The following is a 24,744-nucleotide window of genomic DNA, read 5'->3' as shown; positions in this document are numbered from 1 at the left end:
GCGGCGGGGGCGGGGCGTGCGGGCGGCGTCGGCGGGCGGGGGCGTGGCCTCCTCTGCCCTGCTCTGCCCTGCGCCCTCCTCGCCCTCCCTCCCGCCCGGCTGCCGGACAGACCGACGGGGCGTCCCTTCCTCCCTGCCTGCCTGGGGGGCGATGAGCGGCGGGGGCGCTGATGGGGCGCTGATGGGGCGCTACGAGGGGCGGGCGGCGGGGCGCGGGGTGCCGGCGTGGGGCTGGCGCCTCTGCCTGGCCCACCACTTCGGCGAGAAGAGGAAGCCCTACCAGGCCGGCGACGTCTCCCTCGGCGACGCCTTCCACCACCTCGGCCTGGCGCTGCGGTGAGGGGCGCTCTGTGCATGCTCAGAGGGCGGGAGGGAGGGCGGGAGGGCCCCAAGCTGAGCCGCCTCCTCCCGCAGGTACTTCAAGTGGTGGTACCGCAAGACGCGCGTGGAGAAGAAGCGCCCCGTCATCGACCTCTTCAACCCGCAGCCCCTGCGCCCCGTCTACGGTCAGTCCTCCAAGGGGCGGGGGCTCCCGGGCGGGAGGGCGGGAGGGAGGGAGGCGCTGCTAACCGGCCGGCTGGCTTCTCCGCAGGCTGCCCGCTGGGGGGCTTCGGGGGAGGAACCATCACGCGAGGATGGCGGGGGGACTTCTGCCGCTGGCAGTTGAACCCAGGACTCTACCACTACAAGGCCGTGGTGGCTGACCAGGTGGGTGCCTCCCCCCCCCCCGCATGGCCAGGCCCACCCTCCCGAGGGTCCCCAGGGCCGCTGGGCTGCCAAACTCCCCCCCCCCCCAGCATGGCCGTGCCTGTCCAGGCAAAGCCTCAAGAGGGAGGTAGATAAATATATACAATTTTTTTGCCAGTGTGTGACCCAGAGTGTTGGACTGGAGGGGCCACTGGCCTGACCCAACAGGGCTTCTCTTATGTGACACAGAGTGTTGCACTGGAGGGGCCACTGGCCTGATCCATCAGGGCTTCTCTTCTGTTCTTATGTGACACAGAGTGTTGGACTGGAGGGGCCACTGGCCTGACCCAACAGGGCTTCTCTTCTGTTCTTATGTGACACAGAGTGCTGGACTGCAGGGGCCACTGGCCTGATCCAACGTGGCTTCTCTTATGTTCTTATGTGACACAGAGTGTTGGACTGGAGGGGCCACTGGCCTGACCCAACAGGGCTTCTCTTATGTTCTTATGTGACACAGAGTGTTGGACTGGAGGGGCCACTGGCCTGACCCAACAGGGCTTCTCTTCTGTGACACAGAGTGTTGCACTGGAGGGGCCACTGGCCTGATCCATCAGGGCTTCTCTTCTGTTCTTATGTGACACAGAGTGTTGGACTGGAGGGGCCACTGGCCTGACCCAACAGGGCTTCTCTTCTGTTCTTATGTGACACAGAGTGCTGGACTGCAGGGGCCACTGGCCTGATCCAACGTGGCTTCTCTTATGTTCTTATGTGACACAGAGTGTTGGACTGGATGGGCCATTGGCCTGATCCAACATGGCTTCTCTTATGTTCTTATGTGACACAGAGTGTTGGACTGGATGGGCCATTGGCCTGATCCAACGTGGCTTCTCTTATGTTCTTATGTGACACAGAGTGTTGGACTGGATGGGACATTGGCCTGATCCAACGTGGCTTCTCTTATGTTCTTATGTGACACAGAGTGTTGGACTGGATGGGCCATTGGCCTGATCCAACATGGCTTCTCTTATGTTCTTATGTGACACAGAGTGTTGGACTGGATGGGCCATTGGCCTGATCCAACGTGGCTTCTCTTATGTTCTTATGTGACACAGAGTGTTGGACTGGATGGGACATTGGCCTGATCCAACGTGGCTTCTCTTATGTTCTTATGTGACACAGAGTGTTGGACTGGATGGGCCATTGGCCTGATCCAACATGGCTTCTCTTATGTTCTTATGTGACACAGAGTGTTGGACTGGAGGGGTCATTGGCCTGATCCAACAGGGCTTCTCTTATGTTCTTATGTGACACAGAGTGTTGGACTGGATGGGCCATTGGCCTGATCCAACATGGCTTCTCTTATGTTCTTATGTGACACAGAGTGTTGGACTGGAGGGGTCATTGGCCTGACCCAACAGGGCTTCTCTTCTGTTCTTATGTGACACAGTGTTGGACTGGAGGGGTCACTGGCCTGATCCAACAGGGCTTCTCTTATGTTCTTATGTGACACAGAGTGTTGGACTGGAGGGGCCATTGGCCTGATCCAACAGGGCTTCTCTTATGTTCTTATGTGACACAGAGTGTTGGACTGGAGGGGCCACTGGCCTGATCCAACAGGGCTTCTCTTATGTTCTTGAACATATGAACATATGAAGCTGCCTTATACTGAATCAGGCCCTTGGTCCATCAAAGTCAGTATTGTCTTCTTAGACTGGCAGCGGCTCTCCAGGGTCTCCAGCGGAGGTTTTTCACACCTACTTGCCTGGACCCTTTTGAGCTGGAAATGCTGGGGATTGAACCTGGGACCTTCTGCTTACCAAGCAGATGCTCTACCACTGAGCCACTGTCCCTCCCCAAAGCCACCGTCCCTCCCCTTATGTGACTCAGAGTGTTGGACTGGAGGGGCCATTGGCCTGATCCAACAGGGCTTCTCTTATGTTCTTATGTGACTCAGAGAGTTGGACTGGAGGGGCCATTGGCCTGATCCAACAGGGCTTCTCTTATGTTCTTATGTGACACAGAGTGTTGGACTGGATGGGCCATTGGCCTGACCCACAGGGCTTCTCTGATGTTCTTATGTGACACAGAGGGTTGGACTGGATGTGCCACTGGCCTGATCAAACAGGACTTCTCTTATGTTCTTATGTGACCCAGAATGTTGGACTGGATGGGCCATTGGCCTGATCCCACAGGGTTTCTCTTATGTTCTTATGTGACCTAGAGTGTTGGACTGGATGGGCCATTGGCCTGCTCCGACAGGGCTTCTCTTCTGTTCTTATGTGACACAGTGTTGGACTGGAGGGGCCACTGGCCTGATCCAACAGGACTTCTCTTATGTTCTTATGTGACACAGAGTGTTGGACTGGAGGGGCCATTGGCCTGATCCAACAGGGCTTCTCTTATGTTCTTATGTGACACATATTGTTGGACTGGATGGGCCATTGGCCTGATCCAACGTGGCTTCTCTTCTGTTCTTATGTGACACAGAGTGTTGGACTGGAGGGGCCATTGGCCTGATCCAACAGGGCTTCTCTTATGTTCTTATGTGACACAGAGTGTTGGACTGGAGGGGCCACTGGCCTGATCCAACGTGGCTTCTCTTCTGTTCTTATGTGACACATATTGTTGGACTGGATGGGCCACTGGCCTGATCCAACGTGGCTTCTCTTCTGTTCTTATGTGACACATATTGTTGGACTGGATGGGCCATTGGCCTGATCCAACATGGCTTCTCTTATGTTCTTATGTGACACAGAGTGTTGGACTGGAGGGGCCATTGGCCTGATCCAACATGGCTTCTCTTATGTTCTTATGTGACACATATTGTTGGACTGGATGGGCCACTGGCCTGATCCAACGTGGCTTCTCTTATGTTCTTATGCCCATCCTGCCAAGGGTTCACAAGGGTTGGCAAACCCCCCCTCCCCCAAGGCCATGTCTGTCCAGGGAAGGGTTATAAGGCACTGATTCGGCAGCCCTCCCCCAAGACGCCTGGCCATGCCCATGCTGGCAGGGGGTGCTGATCCCTTGGGGCATCTCTCACTGGGCTCTGTCCCGCCTTGCCTCCTTTTGCCAGTTCACGGTCTGCCTGCGGCGGAAGGGCCACACAGTGTACCAGCAGGTGCTGAGTGTGGAGCGGCCGAGCAGCCTGCAGGGCTGGAACTGGGGCTTCTGCGGCCACTACGCCTTCTACCACGCCCTCTACCCGCGGGCCTGGACCGTCTACCAGCTGCCCGGGCAGGACGTGGTGCTGACTTGCCGGCAGGTAGCTCCCGTCATCCCCCACGACTACCAGGTGAGCGATCGAGTGGCTGGGTGCTTCCTCTCTCTCTCTCCAGGCCAGCTGGCTCGGCAGAAAGGCAGGGCATGGCAGGTGCTCCAAAGTGAGCCTGCAGGGCTGTTTCCTTGCAGAGCACCTGTCTGCCGTGCTGACTAAGGAGTCGAGGAGCGCTCGCGGCACCCAGAGCTGTCTGCTGCGCGGCCGGGGCCAGGGAGGAGGCAGCCTCCAGCGGCTGGTGGAGAGCAGGAGACCCCGTCTCTCCTGCTTGGGGCTGTGGCCCCCTGGCCGGGCGGCATGGGGAGGGGCTGGCCGGGCAGCCCTGAGGGGGGCCCCTGAGGTGGCGGCACTGGTTCCTTCCGGCACAGGCAGCTGGGCCAGCTGAAGCAGGCCACGGAAGTCCCGACTGAGTTGGGCAGCAGCAGGTTGTTGGGCAGGCCAGGCTCTGCCGGCTGCCCGTGTTTCTTGCACGCTTCTCTCTCGTCCCGGAGTTCCTGAGCCAGCTGCACACGCGGAGGAGGAGGCCAGGCCACAGTCGTCAGTGCACTGTCTGCATTTGGCTTTGGATGCTGAAGGGGAAGCAACCTTTGTTCCTGCGCAAACGGGGCTGCCTGCCGTTGCATGCAAAGTCTTCCCCCTGGCACAGGAAGCTGGCGCCGTGCTCTCTGCTGGCCAGTGCCATGCCGCCCAACCCCGGGAAAGGCCTGGACTCTTGGACTGGCCCAAAGTCTCACGTTAGGAGGAGAGTTGTGTTTCCGTGGGGGTGGGAGTGCCGTCCTCTGACAGGGGCCCCCTCCTGGCGGTCTCGTTCAGCAGAGGGGGTGGGGGCTGCTTGCTTAGCAGTCATTGGCGGGGGGGGGTGTCCCCCATCCAGATACCGACTTGGGTCGGCCCTTCATAGCTTCCCAGGTGAGGCTGGGGGGCTGCCCGGGTTTTATGTTTCATCTCCCCAAATGTTCCTTTGACCAGGAGTTGGGGCCGCTTTGGGTTTCTTTAAAACCGCAGCACTCCCTAGCAACCCCCCGGGAAAGAGACACAGGAGCTCTGCCTTCGCCTCTCTGGCTCCTGCCTTGGAGGCGCTGACCGCCGTGCTGTTCCTCCCCCCTGCCCAGGATACCAGCTTGCCTGTGGGGGCATTTCTCTGGGAGGTGGAGAACAACAGCGACGAAGACCTGGACGTCTCCCTCATGTTCACCTTCCAAAACGGCATGGAAGCAAAGGAAGACCGGGCAGGCGGGCACTGGAATGAGCCCTTCAGCCTGCAGAAAGACGGCCACTGCGTCCGGGGCGTGCTGCTGCATCACTGCCTCCCCATCAACTCCTACACGCTGGCCATCTCCGCCCGGGAGAAGGTGCGTCATGGCGCGGGCCGGGCGGGGACTGCAGTGCCTGGGCTCCCGACCAGGGAAGGCCCACCGGAAGCTGCACCCCCGCAAAGAAAGGCTTGTGGGTCAGGGAACAGTCCGGCCCTGGGGGAGGGCGAGCGAGCTGCCCTTGTGGCACAGAGGTCTGGCTCTTCTCTTCCTCTCTTTCTTCCCGGGCGGGGCCTGCTCGCCCCCTGGGCTCTCTGGAGCAGGCACTTGCTGGGAGTCCCCTCAGGCCTGGGAGCAGCCCGTGAATCGGGGCATGAAATGCCCTCAAGTGCTCTCTGGGGGGGCCGGCCTGGGAAACAGGTGCTTGGAGTATCGGTCGTCTCAGCAGCGCCAGCTGGATCAGGGCCCAGGCACGATGCAAGGGTGCCGTGGGGCAGGGCGAGGGGCAGGAGGAAGGGCATAATTGGGCTGCTTCTTGTAGGAGCTGCCCTGCTTTTTCCTTGTCTGCTTGGAAGGTGTCCTGAGAATCAGGCAGGTGGGGGCCCCTCCCTCTTTGGAGGCCCTCTGACAGCAATGCAGATCCTGCGGATGAGGCAGATCACGGGAAGGGGGTAGGAAGGGCTGCGTCAGGGCCGAGTTCTCTTAGTGGCCCCTTCTGACATGTCCAGGGAAAGGCTGCTTGGCACTTTGGGCTCAGGCAGCCATTGTTCTCCAGGCCAGTTTGCCTGGGGATTCTGGAAAGGGCCCCCCCTCTTTTTGCCATGTTCTGGGCTTGGAGCAAGGGTCACAGGGGGTGTGGGGGAGGGAGGCACGTGTGCGTTTCCTGCATTGTGCAGGGGGTTGGACTGGATGACTCTAGAGGTCCCTTCCGACTCCATAATTCTACGAATTAAGGGGAGGGACGGTGGCTCAGTGGTAGAGCATCTGCTTGGGAAGCAGAAGGTCCCAGGTTCAATCCCTGGCACCTCCACCTAAAAAGGGTCCAGGCAAGTAGGCGTGAAAAACCTCTGCTTGAGACCCTGGAGAGCCATTAATGTGGCTGTGGCTCAGTGGTAGAGCAGCTGCTTGGGAAGCAGAAGGTCCCAGGTTCAATCCCCGGCGTCTCCAACTAAAAAGGGTCCAGGGAAGTAGGCGTGAAAAACCTCAGCTTGAGACCCTGGAGAGCCGCTGCCAGTCTGAGCAGACAAGACTGACTTAGATGAGCCCAGGAGGGTCTGATTCAGTAGAAGGCAGCTTCATATGTTCATATGAATCCCTCCCCAGATTCCGCATTAGAGGGCTGGGGCTGCGTTCGCAGGGGCTCCGGGTGGCTTTTGTGGGGAACCGGCTGTTCCAGCAGCACGAGGGCCATTCTTCAGGGCTGGCTCTTTGCGGCTTCCCTGTAGCTGTCCTGCCCCACCCAGCTAGGATGCCTCAGTGGCTGCTGCAGTCTTGTGCCAAAGGGCAGGAACTCGCCCTACAGGCCTGCCTGAGAGCTGCCTCCTGCGTTTCCAGGGGAGAGCTGCAGAGCTCGGCGGCATCCGCAGGAGTTCGTTCGGGGGAAATGGAAACAACAGGGATGATCTGTGGAGACGCTTGGGGTGCCACATGTGGAGGCCCCTTCAGTTGGCTGTCCTGGGGAAATGGGCCTGAACAAAGCTTGCTTTTGGGCGTTCCCTTTGCGTTTCTGTCCTTTAAGCGGAAGCTTCGCTTTTGGGCCTTCTCAGGACACCTTCTCTTGAGAACAGCCATTAAAAGCAGGCGACAGTGATGGAGGCCAGTGGGGAACGGGGAGAAGCTGCAGTACTAAGCTGCTCAGCTGGGGAAGCCGACCAGACACTTCTGCATTCAGGTGCTGATGTGCAGCGGGGTTCCTCCAGTGGGGTGGAGGTGTTACGAGTGAGAGCCAGCGTGGGGCTGCAGTTAAGGGACTCCAGTGTGGAGAGCCAGGTTTGAGTCTCTGTTCCTCCACCTGCATCCAGCTGGGTATCCTTGGGCCAGTCTCAGTCCTCTCAGAGCTCTCTCAGCTGCACCTCCCTCACAGAGTGTCTGTTGTGGGGCAAGGAAGGGAAGGAGATTGGAAGCCACCATTCCGAGATTCCTTCAGAGAGCAAAGTGTGGGGCAGAAAATGTGGTGATTTGTGGAGATGCTTTTTGGGCACCACATTTTAAGAAGGATATGGACAAGCTGGAACAGATCCAGAGGAGGGTGATGAAGATGGTGAGGAGTCTGGAGACCAAGTCCTGTGAGGAAAGGTTGAAGGAGCTGGGCATGTTTAGCCTGGAGAGGAGGCGGCTGAGAGGTGATAGGATCACCATCTTCAAGTCCTTGAAGGGCTGTCCTAGAGAGGATGGGGCAGAATTGTTTTCTGTGGCCCCGGAAGGTACGACCAGAACCAGTGGGTTGAAATTAAATCAAAAGATGCAACGCCACTGAGGATGTTCTCCGCAGCTGAGAACGAAACGTCTGGAAGGAAAACTTTCTCCAGTAGAACACGGCACTTGAGCCCGAAAGATTCTACAAACCCTAATAAATCAAAAGAGTTTCTGGCTCAACATCGGGAAGAACTTCCTGACGGTTAGAGCGATTCCTCAGTGGAACAGGCTTCCTCCTTGGGAGGTGGTGGGTTCTCCTTCTTTGGAGGTTTTTAAACAGGCTAGATGGCCATCTGACAGCAATGAAGATCCTGTGAATTTAGGGGGAGGTATTTGTGAGTTTCCTGCATTGTGCAGGGGGTTGGACTAGATAACCTTGGAGCTCCCTTCCAACTCTATGATTCTGTAAAACCAACTCTTCTTCTTTTGGCCAGTTTGATGTAATGGTTAAGTGTGTGGACTCTTATCTGGGAGAGCCAGGTTTGATTCCCCACTCCTCCACTTGCAGCTGCTGGAATGGCCTTGGGTCAGCCATAGCCCCGGCAGAGGTTGTCCTTGAAAGAGCAGCTTCTGGGAGAGCCCTCTCAGTCTCACCCACCTCACAGGGTGTCTGTTGTGGGGGGGAGAAGAAATAGGAGATTGTAAGCCTCTCTGATTCAGAGAGAAGGGCGGGGTATAAATCTGTAATTCTTCTTCTTCTGCCAGTTCTCTGTCTTTCTCACATGTAGATCCACAAACCCCTTCCCAAGGCAAAACTGGCCACTCTTGGGAATGGAGCGGGTGGGGGGGGCAGTGAAAGGCTTGCTATCTGCAGTCCTTTTCCAGAGGGGGGCCTGACCAGTGTTCCCACTCAAGTGTGCTAGTGTGTGCTGGCACACAAATTTTTAGGCCGTAGGACACAAATTGCTGGCTCAGCACAGGGTGACTAAATTTGCGTGTTGTGAAGCACGACGTGATCCCTGCAGGTGCTGTCCACAAGGCACCACGAGCTGCAAACTGACCGTGAGGACTGTGACCAAATTCAAGGAACAGATTGGACGCTTTTCATTGGGCTCCACGATCGAGCGTCGCCTCCAATGAAGTGCAAGCAAAGTGCTTGAGCAGACATCGACTTTGCTCTCTCCCCGCCCCACTCGCTCAACAAAGTACAGAGTTGTGGGGTGGGGGGGAGGAGGAGAACACAGCAGAAATTCAGCTGCTCAGGAGAGAACTTGGCCTTTCTGGGGTAGAAAGCCAGCGGGCGGGGCTACTGCGAGTTTCAGGGAACCTTGGTGGTTCCGACTGACAGGGCAGGGGGGTGAAGGCAGGGAGACGGAAGGGGAGGGTTGGGCCTGTGGCTGCGGCTGTGTTTTCTCCCCTGAGAGCTCAGGAGGCAACAGAGGGCCTCTTTGACCTTCTTAGAAAAGAGGAAGGGAGCTGGCAGGGAAGGGTGGCGGTGAAAGGGTGGGGGGAGTGTTTTGTGCAAATTTGGCCCCAAGTGGAGCACTGAGGTGGAAGAATGTGGTACTCATTAAATCTGTCTCTCTAGTTGGGCCTTATTTGTTTTAAGGAAGCAAATTTCTAAGTACATAGTTACAGCAGTAAAGTCTAGAAACTAGTTTTGCAAGTGACCATCTGGGATTCTCCGGAGGTTTAACACGATTGCCTATCAATTCAGCCTGGCTTAACTAGGAGAGGGGGACTCCTGTATCCCACCTGACTGGGCCACCTGTGTGCCCCCCCCCCCCCCGGAGTAAAGATCCGGTTGTTGCCTTGAGAGAAGCCATCAGGTCCTCGGGAGCAGTTTGCCTCGCTGCTTTCTGGATTTTTATGATGTCTTCTGTTTATGGGATTCTTAGGCTGGCTTCCCTTTTAATAATAAAAAGGAACCTGGTGGAGACTGACAAGATATATGTTGCCTTAAGCTTGGAAGTGACTCATTACAACTGTTTCCAAGGTGACCCTGGGCTCTTGTTCTGTTCCGCTTCTATGGACTAACCCAGTGGCCCGTCTGGAATTATTTCTGCGTTCTGCCCAAGCGCCTTCTGTGTGCCTTGCTTATATGACTTCTGAAGTCCCGCAGTGGGCCAGAGTTCTGTGCAACGAGGACTGGGAATAGCCAGCAGGTTGCTGCTAGTTCAAGGCTGCATTTCGGTGTTCCTGAAGTGCCACGTGGGCACCCAACGGTTCCAAAGAGCAGCTTGAGATTTATTGTCTTTGCTGGATTCCTTTCTACTTGGGATGTGTTTACATTTCCTAATACGTCACATCAGTCCTAAGTGTCCGTTTATTTGGGGGAAATGGGCCAGACTTCTAATTAAATGGAACAGAAATTAGAGCAAGACACTTTAGGCAGAATATGTTCAACTACTAACAGGAAATATAATCAGACTGCATTCCGGAATGGTTTCACTTCTGATTGAAGGTGTGTGTTTGACCAATGGCAATTGTCATTTTAACAAGGTCAGAATTAAAGAGCAACGCCCGTAATTGTCTTTCCTAATTACTATACCTGTTTGCAAGTGCTTATAATCAGTATTCTCACTAAACTGTGCTAGCGTGTTCTTGTTGAGATGGTAATAAGAATCCTCTAAAAAAGTGAAAGTGCCCATGGGCATGCCTTGGCAAGCTGGGTTTCTGCCCACAGGCTGGCTTTCATCTTCTTCCCATCTCTAGGCAGGCACCACAGTGACCCACTTGACAGCATTCGATCCTTCCGGCACTGGGCAAGACGTCTGGCAGGACCTCCTGGCAGATGGGAAGCTGGCATCTCCACCAGGTGAGCTGCAGTCCTGGGGAGGGCCGTGCTGAGGGCACCAAAGGGGCAGATTTCCAACTCACACGGGCTCTCTTTTGTAGGGAAAAGCAAGGCAACGGAGAAAGGGGAGGCTTGTGCAGCCGCTGTGTGTGCCAGCTGCACGGTGCCAGCCCACGGGCAAGGGACTCTGGAGCTCGGCCTGGCCTGGGATATGCCCCGGGTGCGCTTTGGGTCCAAGGAACGGGAGCACCAGAGGTGAGCTGCTGCCAGCCAGGCCAGGGCGGTTGCCTTCGGTTTATCTAGTTGTATGCTTGTGTGTCTGGGGACATCCGGAAACTCCGGTGGGGGCGGGGCCTGCCTCCGCCTCCAGGCTTGCCTCCCCTGCCCCTCCCCCTGGCGGGCAGCTCCTGGGCTCTGCGGCTGAAGTTCTGGCCTGGGAGTCCAGGGCCCCCCCGGGGGACTGGGGCCAGGATCAGGCCACTGAGCTGAGGTGGCGGGGAGGACTGGGGTAGATCTCCTGGGAAGGGGGGAAGCGTCCCTGCTGGTGCCCCAAGCACTTCTGCTGAGGCTGGGGGGGCCTTCCCTCCTTGGCAGCCGGTTCTCCTCTGGAGTCAGCCCTGCCTGGGGCTACCGCTTCAGCTGCTGTTGGGTCTGTGGCTGACTTGGCAGGGCCCACCCTGGCAATGCCACCCTTGCCCCTGCTTCTGTGGGGCAGAGGTCTTTGGGTCCTCCAAGCTGTCCTCCTCGCTGTGCAGCACAGGGGTCGGCCCTCAGGGGAGGTAGAAGGGAAAGGCCAAACCAGTAGACTGGTCTCGCTCTCCTGGCCATAGCAGCCTCAGCCGGCTGCTCCTCCCTCCCTCTGTCCATCCCTGGGCACGAAGGAAGGCTGCGCTCGGCTCCCTCCCTCCTTCCCTCCTTGCCAGTAGCAAAACCAAAAAGGCTGGGTAAAGTCTGAGGGTGGCATCCAGGAGGCAGCAGCAGACTTGAGCCCCAGTCCCGTGGCCCTTGGAAGACCAGCAGGGGGTGTTATTGCAACAGTGCCCCCCCCAGCACACCCTGAGGCTGGCCTCCTCTTCCCAGGGCCTCTCAGCAGGACGGGGTGTTGCTGTAGAGAGCTGCTGCCCTTCTCTTGTGGGGCTGCCCTGCATCCCGTCTGCTGCTGCAGCTCGGCTTGAGCCTCCTGGGGGGAGAGGACACTTCCGCCCCCCCGCCAGCCCACAACATGGCTGCACTGGAGTTCCAGCCCGCCCCTTTCTGGCAGTGCTTTCCTTCCTGTCTCTCCCTTGGAGTCAGATTATAGCTGAGGGCAGGAAGGGCAGGCCAGGCAGTCCACGTAAAGCTTTCCCTTCCAGACTGGAGCCACAAGAGGGCAGCAGAGCCTAGACCTACGCAGAGCTGCTCCATCGCAGCTGCGCTCCTCTCCCCACTGACAGTCCCTGGGCAATGCATGGCTGCCTCCCCTCCCCCCCCCCCACTGTCCTTCTGGCAGACTTGGCAGAATCCTTCCTCAGAACCCATCTCTGGCCGCTGCGGAGCTGATCGATCATTGGGGCTCCTCCTCTCCTCGGGGAGGGATCCAACTTCCGCCCGCTCTGCTGGAGAGAGCAAGGAGGCCCAGCTCCAGATTAAAACAAACCACATAAACAGCCATACCTAGAAAACAGGCTTCAGACAGAAGTGCAGCATAAAATAGCTTTAGAAAGATGAATCTCTTCCCATAGGGGTGCAAAGAATTGTTTTTGGCGTGGCACCTAAAAGATGGTGAGAGAGGCACTGTATGGAAGTGTGTCCCACAGGTGAGGTGCCACCACTTAGAAAGCCCTGCAGGTGGGGCCATGGAAAGCCGGCCGGAGAGTGGCGGAGGAGGAGGCCTTCCTTCGAGTGCCCTGGCCACAAGCCGTGGGGGAAAGGCCTGCAGAGCACGTGGAGATGGGGGGGATCTTTCAGGGCCAGCAGAAGCATTGAAAGGCAGCCCTCGGGGAAGTGCATTCCAGCCATCTGAACGGGATGCGGTTGGCGCCTGGGTTGCCGAGGCCAGAGCCTCTTTTTGGAGGTGCAGCTGAAGCTGTCCAGGAGGTGCCCTGCGCCTCCCCGCCCTCGTGGCTCTTCCCAGCCAGTCCTCCTCCAGGTCATGACTTGGCATGGTCCCCTGCAAACAGGGATGCCCAAGAGGACATGCCCTTCCCGAATGAACGGGGAGGGTTTTCTGTTCCCTCCTCCGCCCTGGGGAGAAGCAAGCTGCCTTCATGGGCAGGTGGATCCACACAGCGGACTGCCTGTTCCTTCGCTTTGGGTTCTGTCAAAAGAATTTGGGGATGGTTCCTCCAAAGAATGTTGGAAATACTCGTTAACAACTGGAGCAAGTTGGTGATAACTGGGAGAGTTTATTGCCGGTGTTTGGCCTTTGTATGTGTTGTTCTTTAACTTTGAAGAAGATATTTCTTGCAGTGTCAGTCTGTATACAGGATTCCCTTTTGATTGCTTTGTTGTTGGCCATTAATATTTCTTAATACTTATTCAGTGAAAATTTCCGCCCTCCCCATCGGGCGTCCCATGGGATCCATTATGCCTAGGAGAATATTGTTGTGGTTGACATGTGGTGTTTCTTTCGCACCCGGCCCCGGACAAGCAGCCGCCTGTCTCCCCTGCAGCCGAGGCTGGTGGCTGGTTGGTTTCCTCCCTTCCTCAACAGGAGGTACACGCAGTTCTTTGGCAGCGACGGGGACGCCTGCCCGGCCCTCTCCCACTACCTGCTGACACACTACAAAGAGTGGGAGGAGAAGATCGAGGCCTGGCAGAGACCCATCTTGGAGGACAGGTACCGCTGGGGCCCGCCCCCGCCCAGGAGGGCAGAGCCACAAGCCACCTGGGGCCATTTCTTAGCCAGTCACCTGCCGGTCTTGAGGTGCTTCTGGATTGCTTGCAAGTCCTGTTCTTGCATGAGGCTGGGGGCTTTCTGGACCCCCACAAAAGCTACAGACCTAGCCCATACGCTTGCCAGGGAGGGCAAATGTCCCTGGGCCACTTGGGGGGCTGGGCTCTGTGAAGCTGGTGCTGAAGCCCCTTCTGGCTTTTACTCTCTGGGAGACAAACTGCAGCGGTTTGGACTACGTGCAGTGTGTACACACGCCCCCCCCCCCCCCCGGAGCCTCTGTTGAAGTGAGCAGGCAGAGCCTGCTGGGCCCCCTTCCTGCCCCCCCAAGCAGGTGGCAGCGAATGCCTCTCTCGCCCCTCCAGTGAGCTGCCCCCTTGGTACAAGTCGGCCCTCTTCAACGAGCTGTACTTCCTGGCCGACGGAGGGACCGTGTGGCTGCAGCTGCTGCCGGAGGACGCCTGCTCCCTGGCCGCCCAGCCCGGCCTCTCCCGCCACCTCCCACTCCTGCAGGAGTACGGCCGCTTTGCCTACCTGGAAGGTAAAGGCCCGGGGGGGGGGGCAGAGCCGCCTACCCTTTGCGCAGAGGGGGAGCTGCTCAGCCTTGGCCCCCACCCCCCTAACCGCCTTCCCTCTGCTGCCCCCCAGGCCAGGAGTACCGGATGTACAACACCTACGACGTCCACTTCTACGCCTCCTTCGCTCTTGCCATGCTGTGGCCTCAGCTGGAGCTCAGCCTGCAGTACGACGTGGGTGGGTGAGCCCAGCCCCTGGCCTAGCCCCCACTCCCCTCCCCTCCCCTCTGGGAAGCACAGGCTGGGGGGGCCAGGCAGGAGGTCCTTGGGGGAGGGAGGGGGAGAGGAGGGCCCTGGAGCACATGGCGCTCCAGCTAGGCAAGCCCAGAGAAATGACCCTGAAAGCCAAGGCCTCTGGCAGAGCGGCTGGCCCCAGGGCACTGCCCCCCTCCAGCCTCTCCCAGCGCCTGCAGCCTCGGGGGCCCTTTCCCCCCCCCCCAGAGGAGCCCCAGCAGCCCAGACCCTCAGAGGGGCCACACCCTTCAGGCTTCCTTGGGCATCTTCCCCAGTTGGCATGAAACCTGCCTGGGGGGGGAGAGGAGTCTTTGCTGAATTTTGATGTGCCCCCCCCACTGCCATTTTCAGTCGGGCCCCTGGAGCCCCCTCCCCCCCCGGCCTCTACTGCTTCTGGATGGGCTGGACCCCCCCTCTCCCCTCAGCATCCCACCCAGGAGGCTGCTTCGTGGCCCCAGGGCCCCTTGCCTCCGCCTTTTGCCCTCCTCGGGGAGGTGCCCTGCAGGCCTGCTGCGATGGGAGGGAGGCCTCTCTCTCTCACGCTGCTCCCCCCTTCCCCCCAGCTTCTGCCGTGCTGAGCGAGGACCTTCGGCCGCGGCTGTACCTGATGGACGGGCAAACTGCCCAGGTCAAGCTGTGCAACGTGGTGCCACATGACATCGGAGACCCGGGTAAGGTGGCTGCATGGGCAGGACACGAGGGCAGCCCCCTCCCCCCCCCCCCGCTCCCCAAGATTCTCCGGAGCAGAAGGACTGAGGAGAGTGGAGAGTTTGGCTTCCCTTTGCCAGGTGCTTGGCAGGGTCATCTCTTGCAGCTGCGCCACCCCCCCCCTCTTTGGGGACTCAGCCCCCTTTTGCCACCGGCTGTCCGTGGAGGCAGCAGCCAGACGGGGTCCCTCCCACAGTGTCGCTGCCTTCCTAGTCCTGGGGGCTGCCTTGGTCTTTGCCCGCCCAAGCTGGGGCTTGTGGGCTGCTCCGTTTGGAGGGGAGGAGCCCCCGGATGTGCCTTGCCCAGTCCCAGGAGGCCTTGCCCCCCTGCCCCTGAGGAAGGGGGCAGCAGGGGTTCTCACTCTGATTCCGCCCCCTCCTTTGCCAGAGGATGAGCCGTGGCTGCGAGTCAACGCCTACCTCGTCCACGACACGGCAGGCTGGAAGGACCTCAACCTGAAGTTTGTGCTGCAGGTCTTTCGGGACTACTGCCTCGTGAAGGACTTGGCCTACCTGCAGGACATGTGGCCCGTCTGCCTGGTAGGGGGCTGGCCGGGGGTGGGGGGGCCCACAGGTCTGCCCCACCTCCCTCCGGCATGACCCCTGCAGCTGCCTGGTCGCGGCCAGTCCTGGGAGTCTCGGTCAGAGAAAGCGCTCCCCCCCCTCCCCCCTGGCCCTGGAGGTGCTGCTGGGATTGAGCTGGAAAGGGGGGCTCTTCTGCTGAGACCCCCTGACACCCCCCCCCCCCGTCCTGCCGCAGGCTGCGATGGAGTCGGAGCTGAAGTTTGACACGGATGGCGATGGGCTGATCGAGAACTCTGGCTTTGCTGACCAGACCTACGACGCCTGGGTGGTGACGGGCGCCAGGTGAGGGAAGGCGCGGCCCCTGCTGCTGCTTCTGAGGGGGGGGAGCCCCTCTGGCGAGATGCAGTTTGTAATGCTTGAAGTTCCGCTGGTGGGGATGAAGTAAGAAACAGCCTCTTCTCCCCCCCACCCCCACCCCCCGGCTGACCTGCCCACAGACCGGCCTGTCTCTGTCTCTGTGTGCTCTGCAAGGCAGGCTGCCTCCAGGGGGGGGGGTTGCCCTGGGAGATGTGGGGTGGTGCAGCCGGGCAACTCCGGGGGTGGGGTGGGGAGAAGGGAGCTGGCTGCGGCAGGGAGAATCACTCAGTGGGGCCCTCTTCCCCTGTTTCCAAAGGGCCCCGGCAGCCTCCCTCCCCTCGGGCCGCTGGACAGCAGGAAGCTGCTCTCGGCAGCAGAGGAGAGGTGGCTCAGAGAAAGGGGTCAGGAAAGAGAGCCCCCCCCCTGCAGGGCAGGTGGGAACCCCCAAGTCAGGCTCCCAGAACCCCCCTTCTTGCGGCCAGTCAGGAAGGGAGGGGAACATCTCCCTCTCCCGCCCCCCTTCTCTCTCCGGGGTTAAGTTCACGGACTCTCATTCAGGAAAGCTGGGTGTGATTCCTCCCTCCTCCTCCTGCACCTGCTGAGGGACCCTGAGTCAGTCACAGTTTTTTAAAGCAAGAACAACAAGGTCTCACAGCAGAAATGGAATGGAATGTTTTTTTAAAAAACTGTGCATAGAATCCTAGAGTTGGAAGGGACCTCTAGGGTCATCTAGTCCAACCCCCTGCACAATGCAGGAAACTCACAAACCCCTCCCCCTAAATTCACAGGATCCTCATTGCTGTCAGGTGGCCATCTAGCCTCTGTTGAAAAACCTCCAAGGAAGGAGAGCCCACCACCTCCGGAGTTGGAAGGGACCTCCAGGGTCATCTAGTCCAACCCCCTGCACAATGCAGGAAACTCACAAACCCCTGCCCCTAAATTCACAGGATCCTCATTGCTGTCAGGTGGCCATCTAGCCTCTGTTGAAAAACCTCCAAGGAAGGAGAGCCCACCACCTCCCCAGGAGGAAGCCTGTTAGAATCATAGAAGGAAGGGACCTCCAGGGCCATCTAGTCCAACCCCCTGCACAATGCAGGAAACTCACAAACACCTCCCTCTAAATTCACAGCATCTTCGTTGCTGTCAGGTGGCCATCTAGCCTCTGTTGAAAAACCTCCAAGGAAGGAGAGCCCACCACCTCCCCAGGAGGAAGCCTGTTAGAATCATAGAAGGAAGGGACCTCCAGGGCCATCTAGTCCAACCCCCTGCACAATGCAGGAAACTCACAAACACCTCCCTCTAAATTCACAGCATCTTCGTTGCTGTCAGATGGCCATCTAGCCTCTGTTGAAAAACCTCCAAGGAAGGAGAGCCCACCACCTCCCCAGGAGGAAGCCTGTTAGAATCATAGAAGGAAGGGACCTCCAGGGCCATCTAGTCCAACCCCCTGCACAATGCAGGAAACTCACAAGCACCTCCCCCTAAATTCACAGGATCCTCATTGCTGTCAGGTGGCCATCTAGCCTCTGTTGAAAAACCTCCAAGGAAGGAGAGCCCACCACCTCCCCAGGAGGAAGCCTGTTAGAATCATAGAAGGAAGGGACCTCCAGGGTCATCTAGTCCAACCCCCTGAACAATGCAGGAAACTCACAAGCACCTCCCCCTCAATTCACAGGATCCTCATTGCTGTCAGATGGCCATCCAGCCTCTGCTGAAAAACCTCCAAGGAAGGACAGCCCACCTCCTCCCAAGGAGGAAGCCTGTTCCACTGAGGAATCAACAAAGCATATATGGAGCATATATAAAGCATATACAGAATCTCATATGATTCAATCATTCATTCATACGCATTCATAGATGAGTATTCAAAAATGGAAAAGAGGCCATATATAAATCCTATCAAATTAAAGAATCCACCGCAAGAGGTCAAAAGAAGTAAGAACATAAGAACATAAGAGAAGCCATGTTGGATCAGGCCAACGGCCCATCAAGTCCAACACTCTGTGTCACACAGTGGCAAAAAATGTTATATACACACATACACTGTGGCTAATAGCCACTGATGGACCTGTGCTCCATACACTGTGGCTAATAGCCACTGATGGACCTGTGCTCCATATTTTTATCTAAACCCCTCTTGAAGGTGGCTATACTTGTGGCCGCCACCACCTCCTGTGGCAGTGAATTCCACATGTTAATCACCCTTTGGGTGAAGAAGTACTTCCTTTTATCCGTCTTAACCTGTCTGCTCAGCAATTTCATCGAATGCCCACGAGTTCTTGTATTGTGAGAAAGGGAGAAAAGTACTTCTTTCTCTACTTTCTCCATTCCATGCATTATCTTGTAAACCTCTATCATGTCACCCCGCAGTCGACGTTTCTCCAAGCTAAAGAGTCCCAAGCGTTTCAACCTTTCTTCATAGGGAAAGTGCTCCAGCCCTTTAATCATTCTAGTTGCCCTTCTCTGCACCTTCTCTAAAGCTATAATATCCTTTTTGAGGTGCGGCGACCAGAACTGCACACAGTACTCCAAATGAGACCGCACCATCGATTTATACAGGGGCATTATGATACTGGCTGATTTGTTTTCAATTCCCTTCCTAATAATTCCCAGCATGGCATTGGCCTTTTTTATTGCAAACGCACACTGTCTTGACACTTTCAGTGAGTTATCTATCATGACCCCAAGATCTCTCTCTTGATCAGTCTCTGCCAGTTCACACCCCATCAACTTGTATTTGTAGCTGGGATTCTTAGCCCCAATGTGCATTACTTTGCACTTGGCCACATTGAACCGCATCTGCCACGTTGACGCCCACTCACCCAGCCTCAACAGATCCCTTTGGAGTTCCTCACAATCCTCTCTGGTTCTCACCACCCTGAATAATTTAGTGTCATCCGCAAACTTGGCCACTTCACTGCTCACTCCCAACTCTAAATCATTTATGAACAAGTTAAAAAGCATGGGACCCAGTACCGAGCCCTGCGGCACCCCACTGCTTACCGTCCTCCACTGCGAAGACTGCCCATTTATACTCACTCTCTGCTTCCTATTGCTCAGCCAGTTTTTGATCCACAAGAGGACCTGTCCTTTTACTCCATGATTCTCAAGCTTTCTAAGGAGCCTTTGATGAGGAACTTTATCAAAAGCTTTCTGGAAGTCAAGGTAAACAACATCTATCGGGTCTCCTTTGTCCACATGTTTGTTCACCCCCTCAAAGAAATGCAACAGGTTAGTGAGGCAAGATCTTCCCTTGCAGAACCCATGCTGAGTCTTCCTCAATAACCCGTGTTCATCAATGTGCCTACTCATTCTGTCCTTGATAATGGTTTCTACCAACTTTCCCGGTATTGAAGTCAGACTGACTGGCCTGTAGTTTCCCGGATCTCCTCTGGAACCTTTTTTAAAGATGGGGGTGACATTTGCTACCTTCCAGTCCTCAGGAATGGAGGCAGATTTCAATGAAAGATTACAGATTTTTGTTAGAAGATCCACAAGTTCAACTTTGAGTTCCTTCAGAACTCTCGGATGTATGCCATCCGGACCCGGTGACTTATTAGTTTTTAATTTGTCTATCAGTTGTAGGACCTCCTCATTTGTCACCTCAATCTGACTCAGGTCTTTCAACACCCCTTCCAAAATTAGTGGTTCTGGGGCGGGCAAAAAGTTCTTGTCTTCTACAGTGAAGACGGAGGCAAAAAATTCATTTAGCTTTTCAGCCATTTCCCTATCCTCCTTCAGTAATCCTTTTACCCCATGGTCATCCAAGGGCCCCACTGCCTCCCTGGCTGGTTTCCTACTTCTAATATATTTGAAGAAAGTTTTATTGTTGGTCTTTATGTTTTTTGCGATATGCTCCTCATAGTCCCTTTTTGCCTGCCTGATCACAGTCTTGCATTTGATTTGCCACAGCCTGTGTTCCCTTTTACTAATCTCACTTGGACTGGTTTTCCACCGCTTAAAGGAGTCCTTCTTACCTTTTACAGCTTCCATTACTTTGTTTGTTAACCACGCAGGCCTTTTCTTATGCCTGTTTGTGCCTTTCCTAACTTGTGGTATGTATTTTATCTGAGCTTCTAGGATTATAGTTTTAAATAGCGTCCAAGCTTCCCCAAGGGTTTTGACCGTATGTACCTTTCCTTTCAGTTTCTTCCTCACATGCCTCCTCATCTCAGTGTATTTACCCCTTTTAAAGTTAAACGTGGTTGTGGTGGTCTTTTTGGACAACTCCCTATTTATACAAACGGTGAAATCAATAACATTATGGTCACTGCTCCCAAGCGGCGCAATCACTTTTACATCTCTCACCAAGTCTTGGGCATTACTTAGGACCAAATCCAGGATCGCCCCACCCCTGGTAGGTTCTGAGACCATCTGCTCCATAGCACAGTCATTGAGAGCATCAAGAAACTCAATCTCTTTCTCTCGACCAGAACACATATTGACCCAATCAATCTGCGGGTAGTTAAAATCACCTATTACAACACAGTTTTTACGTTTAGCCGCTATCTTTAAGCCTTCCATCATATTATAATCGTCCTCTCTCTTTTGATTTGGTGGGCGATAACAAACTCCCATAGTTAAATTTCCTTTTGGGCCCTCTATTTCAACCCAAAGCATTTCTAAAAGTGAATCTAATTCTCTGATCTCAGCCTTACTGGACCGTATATCCTCTCTGACATACAGAGCCACCCCACCTCCAACCCTTCCCTCCCTATCCTTCCGATATAGCTTATATCCAGGAATCACCGTGTCCCACTGATTCTCCTCATTCCACCAAGTTTCTGAAATTCCCACAATGTCTATGTTTTCTCCCAGCACTAAACATTCCAATTCACCAATTTTACTTTGAACACTTCTAGCATTTGCATACAAACATCTATAATTTCCCAGGCGAGCTAGGCCCGCCATCTTCCTCCTGCCGCCTCGAGACACTGGCAGACAGTCCATATTGTTTGTCACCTTCACAGTGGACAACTCCGGTCCGTTACCCGGTAGAAAAATAGCAGCTAACCCTTCATCTCTTTGAGACGAGTCCTCCCGAACCAGAGACATTTCATCTCCTGTCGGCTTTCCCCCAAGATTTAGTTTAAAAACTGCTCTGCCACCTTTTTGATTTTAAGCGCCAGCAGCCTGGTTCCATCCGGGGACAAGTGGAGACCGTCTCTTTTGTACAGCTCCCGCTTGTTCCAGAAAGCATCCCAGTGCCTAACAAACTTAAACCCTTCCTCCTTACACCATCGTCTCATCCACACATTGAGACTTCTAATTTGTGCCTGTCTCTCCTGCCCTGCACGTGGAACAGGTAGCACTTCCGAGAAGGCTACCTTGGAGGTCCTGGCCTTAAGTCTCCCGCCTAGCAGCCTAAATTTTTCCTCCAGGACCTCACGACTGCATTTCCCCACATCGTTGGTGCCAACATGCACCACGACCACAGGCTCCTCCCCAGCACTGTCTATCAGTCTATCTACTACACGCGTAATGTCCGCTACCTTCGCACCAGGCAGGCAAGTCACCATACGGTCAGTACGCGGTTTCGCCACCCGGCTGTCTACTTGCCTAATGATCGAATCACCAACTACCAATACCCCCCCTCTCCCCTTGCTCAGGGATGGTTCCTTGGCGCGAAAGGATTCCCACTCATCAACCGAAGAAGAGGTCCCTTCTGAGGGCGCATTCCCCTTGTCCTCAGCACGGTGCCCTGTTCCCTCTCGACCCTCACACTCTCTGGCAGCAACGGGGCTGCTACGTTCAGAGCGGGGCTCATCTAATACGCCCCCGAGAGTCTTCCCCAAGTGCCTAACTGACCGTCTCTGCTTCTCCAGGGCAGTCACCTCGGCCTCAAGGGTACGAACTCGTTCCCTGAGGACCAGGAGCTCCTTGCATCGAGCACACACCCAAGACTTCTGTCCTTTGGGCAGATAGTCATACATGTGACACTCAGTGCAAAACACTGGAAAGCCCCCATCCCCCTGCTGGCATTCTATCTTCATTGTGTATATATATATATATTAAAATATACAGTCCTCTTTAAATGCTGTTTAAGTGGCTCCCCTTCTGGCGGGTCAACTTACCTAAACTTACCTTATTGGGAACTTACCTTATTTGGAGAACAAGGAAGCCAGGGATCTGGGTTCCTGCTCCTTAGAGAGCCCCTAGGCGAAGAGCCACAGGCCAAGAGCCCTTTAGCTCTCGCCTTTGGCAAGGCGCAGCTTAAAATGCAAAGAGGTGGAGCAGGGCACTCCTCAGCAATCACTCTCAATCAGCAGCAATCACTCTCAATCTCTTTCACCCTTAAGGCAGTCAACCAAACAAAGAGCAGTCAACCAAACAAAGAGCAGTTCCCCAGCTATCAAGTACCCCTTGACCCAGAAGCTGCCGCCGAAAGGAGGGGACTCCAGAGGTCCAGACTCCTTAGCTGAGCAACTGACCTGCTTGCTTTTTCCTAAAGAGTTCTCCACAAGGCTGATTTTCAGAAATATTCTCTCTCCAGGTGTTGCGTTTCCCAATGCAATGCTTTCCCAAGAGTCAGCGATTTCACAGCTGTCTGGGGTGACCAAAGACCTCAGAAAAGATTCTCAGGAGCAGGTGCCGGAATTAACACACTGAGAATTTTTTGGAGGGCTTCAGTCACCACAGACAGGTGTGAGATTGCTGACTCTTGAAAAAGGATTGCATTGGGAAACGCGGTCAGTTTCAGGCAGCAACACCTGGAGAGAGAACGTTTCTGGAAATCAGCCTTGTGGAGGAGAACTCCTTTGGCGCCCCCTCCTTTTTGCTTCTGTAGACAACGGGGTTGTCTTTTGACCTCTTGTGGTGGATTCTTTAATTTGATATGATTTGTATATGGCTTCTTTGCCATTTTTGAATACTTATCTATGAATGTGTATGAATGAATGATTGAAACATGACATTTTGTGCATAGTTTAAGAGCTGTTTTCTCCAGAACAGTTCTCTCAAGAGCTCTCTCAGAGCTCTCTCAGCCCCACCTACCTCACGGGGTGTCTGTTGTGGGGAGGGGAAGGGAAAGGAGATCGGAAGTCCCTCAGACTCCAAGTGAAGGGCAGGGTATAAATCCAACCTCTTCCTCCTCCTCCTCCTTTTCTTCTTCTCCCCCCCCCCATTTCATAGAACCACAGAGTTGGAAGGGACCTCCTTCCAGGGTCATCTTGTCCAGTCCCCCTGCACAATGCAGGAAATTCACAAATACCTAGAATCCTAGAAGAGTTGGAAGGGACCTCCTTCCAGGGTCATCTTGTCCAGTCCCCCTGCACAATATAGGAGATTCACAAATACCTAGAATCCTAGAAGAGTTGGAAGGCACCTCCTTCCAGGGTCATCTTGTCCAGTCCCCCTGCACAATATAGGAGATTCACAAATACCTAGAATCCTAGAAGAGTTGGAAGGCACCTCCTTCCAGGGTCATCTTGTCCAGTCCCCCTGCACAATATAGGAGATTCACAAATACCTAGAATCCTAGAAGAGTTGGAAGGGACCTCCTTCCAGGGTCATCTTGTCCAGTCCCCCTGCACAATATAGGAAATTCACAAATACCTAGAATCCTAGAAGAGTTGGAAGGGACCTCCTTCCAGGGTCATCTTGTCCAGTCCCCCTGCACAATATAGGAGATTCACAAATACCTAGAATCCTAGAAGAGTTGGAAGGGACCTCCTTCCAGGGTCATCTTGTCCAGTCCCCCTGCACAATGCAGGAAATTCACAAATACCTAGAATCCTAGAAGAGTTGGAAGGGACCTCCTTCCAGGGTCATCTTGTCCAGTCCCCCTGCACAATATAGGAGATTCACAAATACCTAGAATCCTAGAAGAGTTGGAAGGGACCTCCTTCCAGGGTCATCTTGTCCAGTCCCCCTGCACAATGCAGGAAATTCACAAATACCTAGAATCCTAGAAGAGTTGGAAGGGACCTCCTTCCAGGGTCATCTTGTCCAGTCCCCCTGCACAATATAGGAGATTCACAAATACCTAGAATCCTAGAAGAGTTGGAAGGGACCTCCTTCCAGGGTCATCTTGTCCAGTCCCCCTGCACAATGCAGGAAATTCACAAATACCTAGAATCCTAGAAGAGTTGGAAGGGACCTCCTTCCAGGGTCATCTTGTCCACTCCCCCTGCACAATGCAGGAAACTCACAAGTGCCTCCTCCCGCCCCCTCCCACCTCCAGTGACCCCTGCAGGCTCCATGCCCAAAAGATGACAAAACAACCACCACCCCTCCGGGATCCCTGGGGCCAAACTGGCCTGGAGAAAAATGGCTGCCTGACTTCAGAGTGGCCACCAGCATTTCCCTAAGAAGGGGCTACAAGACCGAAACACTGATGCAGCCCTTCCTGCCCTCCTTCGCATGCTTCATCACCCAGCCTAGTGAAAGACTCAGGAGAATTTGCAGCCTTCTGCACTGCTCACAGGTGTAACCTTTGGGGGTGCTGAAGTGCAGGAGCCCCCCTCGGCGGTGGGGGTGGGGGGTGCTGAGCCTCTCCTGGGCAGCCGGGGCCAGGCCATCTTGACACACTCCCATGAGGGACGCAGTGAGACAGGCCTGCCCCCCTTCCTGTTGTGTCACAGCACAATTGCCAGGATTCTCTGGGGCTTTGTTCCTCTTTGCTAGGAGGTATTTTGTGTGCTTATTGCAAATCAAAAAACAGAGTCACTGTTTATAAAGACAATCTACCAATAAAGGTTACAGAAGAATCAAGAGACTCTGAAGGAAAAATATGATTTTGAAAACAGACAAGGTTTACACACTTAGCAGCAGTATACATGCCGAACAATGCAAGAGAAACATTTTATGAAAATGCTTCCAATCCAGTTTAGATTTTCAAGAAGGAGAGATAATAGGGTAATGGATACAAAAACAGGTGATAAAAACCAAAGGAGGCAAACTTCCCCAAAATGTGTTTAATTATATGGAAATGTTACAATTGGAAGCTGCTTGAAGGATCAAAAATCCAAATATTAGTGACTATCTGAGGGGTGGCCAAACTTGCTTAATGTTAGAGCCACATTGAATGAACATCAAATGTTCGTGAGCTGCAAAACAAATATTACACGTCTTTATTAAAACTCTTAATACTTTCTTTGTACAGAA

The 24,744-nt window shown here is 55.0% G+C and overlaps 1 protein-coding gene across 1 annotated transcript in view; it reads left to right on the top strand.

The window, feature by feature from the left end:
• The first annotated feature begins 166 nt into the window (after positions 1–166).
• GBA2 (glucosylceramidase beta 2) overlaps positions 167–24,744 on the top strand; it is a 29,565-nt gene continuing 4,987 nt past the window's right edge. The window contains exons 1-13 of the mRNA XM_060263526.1: positions 167–336; positions 415–506; positions 593–708; positions 3,764–3,982; positions 5,077–5,316; positions 10,288–10,390; positions 10,471–10,624; positions 13,062–13,187; positions 13,607–13,782; positions 13,890–13,994; positions 14,614–14,721; positions 15,146–15,297; positions 15,518–15,624. Of these exons, the coding sequence (XP_060119509.1) occupies positions 182–336; positions 415–506; positions 593–708; positions 3,764–3,982; positions 5,077–5,316; positions 10,288–10,390; positions 10,471–10,624; positions 13,062–13,187; positions 13,607–13,782; positions 13,890–13,994; positions 14,614–14,721; positions 15,146–15,297; positions 15,518–15,624 (1,853 nt within the window). The 5' untranslated portion in view covers positions 167–181. The remainder of the gene's footprint in view (positions 337–414; positions 507–592; positions 709–3,763; positions 3,983–5,076; positions 5,317–10,287; positions 10,391–10,470; positions 10,625–13,061; positions 13,188–13,606; positions 13,783–13,889; positions 13,995–14,613; positions 14,722–15,145; positions 15,298–15,517; positions 15,625–24,744) is intronic.

This window comes from Heteronotia binoei, unplaced genomic scaffold (assembly GCF_032191835.1).
Source record: "Heteronotia binoei isolate CCM8104 ecotype False Entrance Well unplaced genomic scaffold, APGP_CSIRO_Hbin_v1 ptg000322l, whole genome shotgun sequence".
Classification (NCBI taxonomy): domain Eukaryota; kingdom Metazoa; phylum Chordata; class Lepidosauria; order Squamata; family Gekkonidae; genus Heteronotia; species Heteronotia binoei.
The sequence above is the reverse complement of the archived record's forward strand: the minus strand, read 5'-3'. Positions and strand labels throughout refer to the sequence as shown.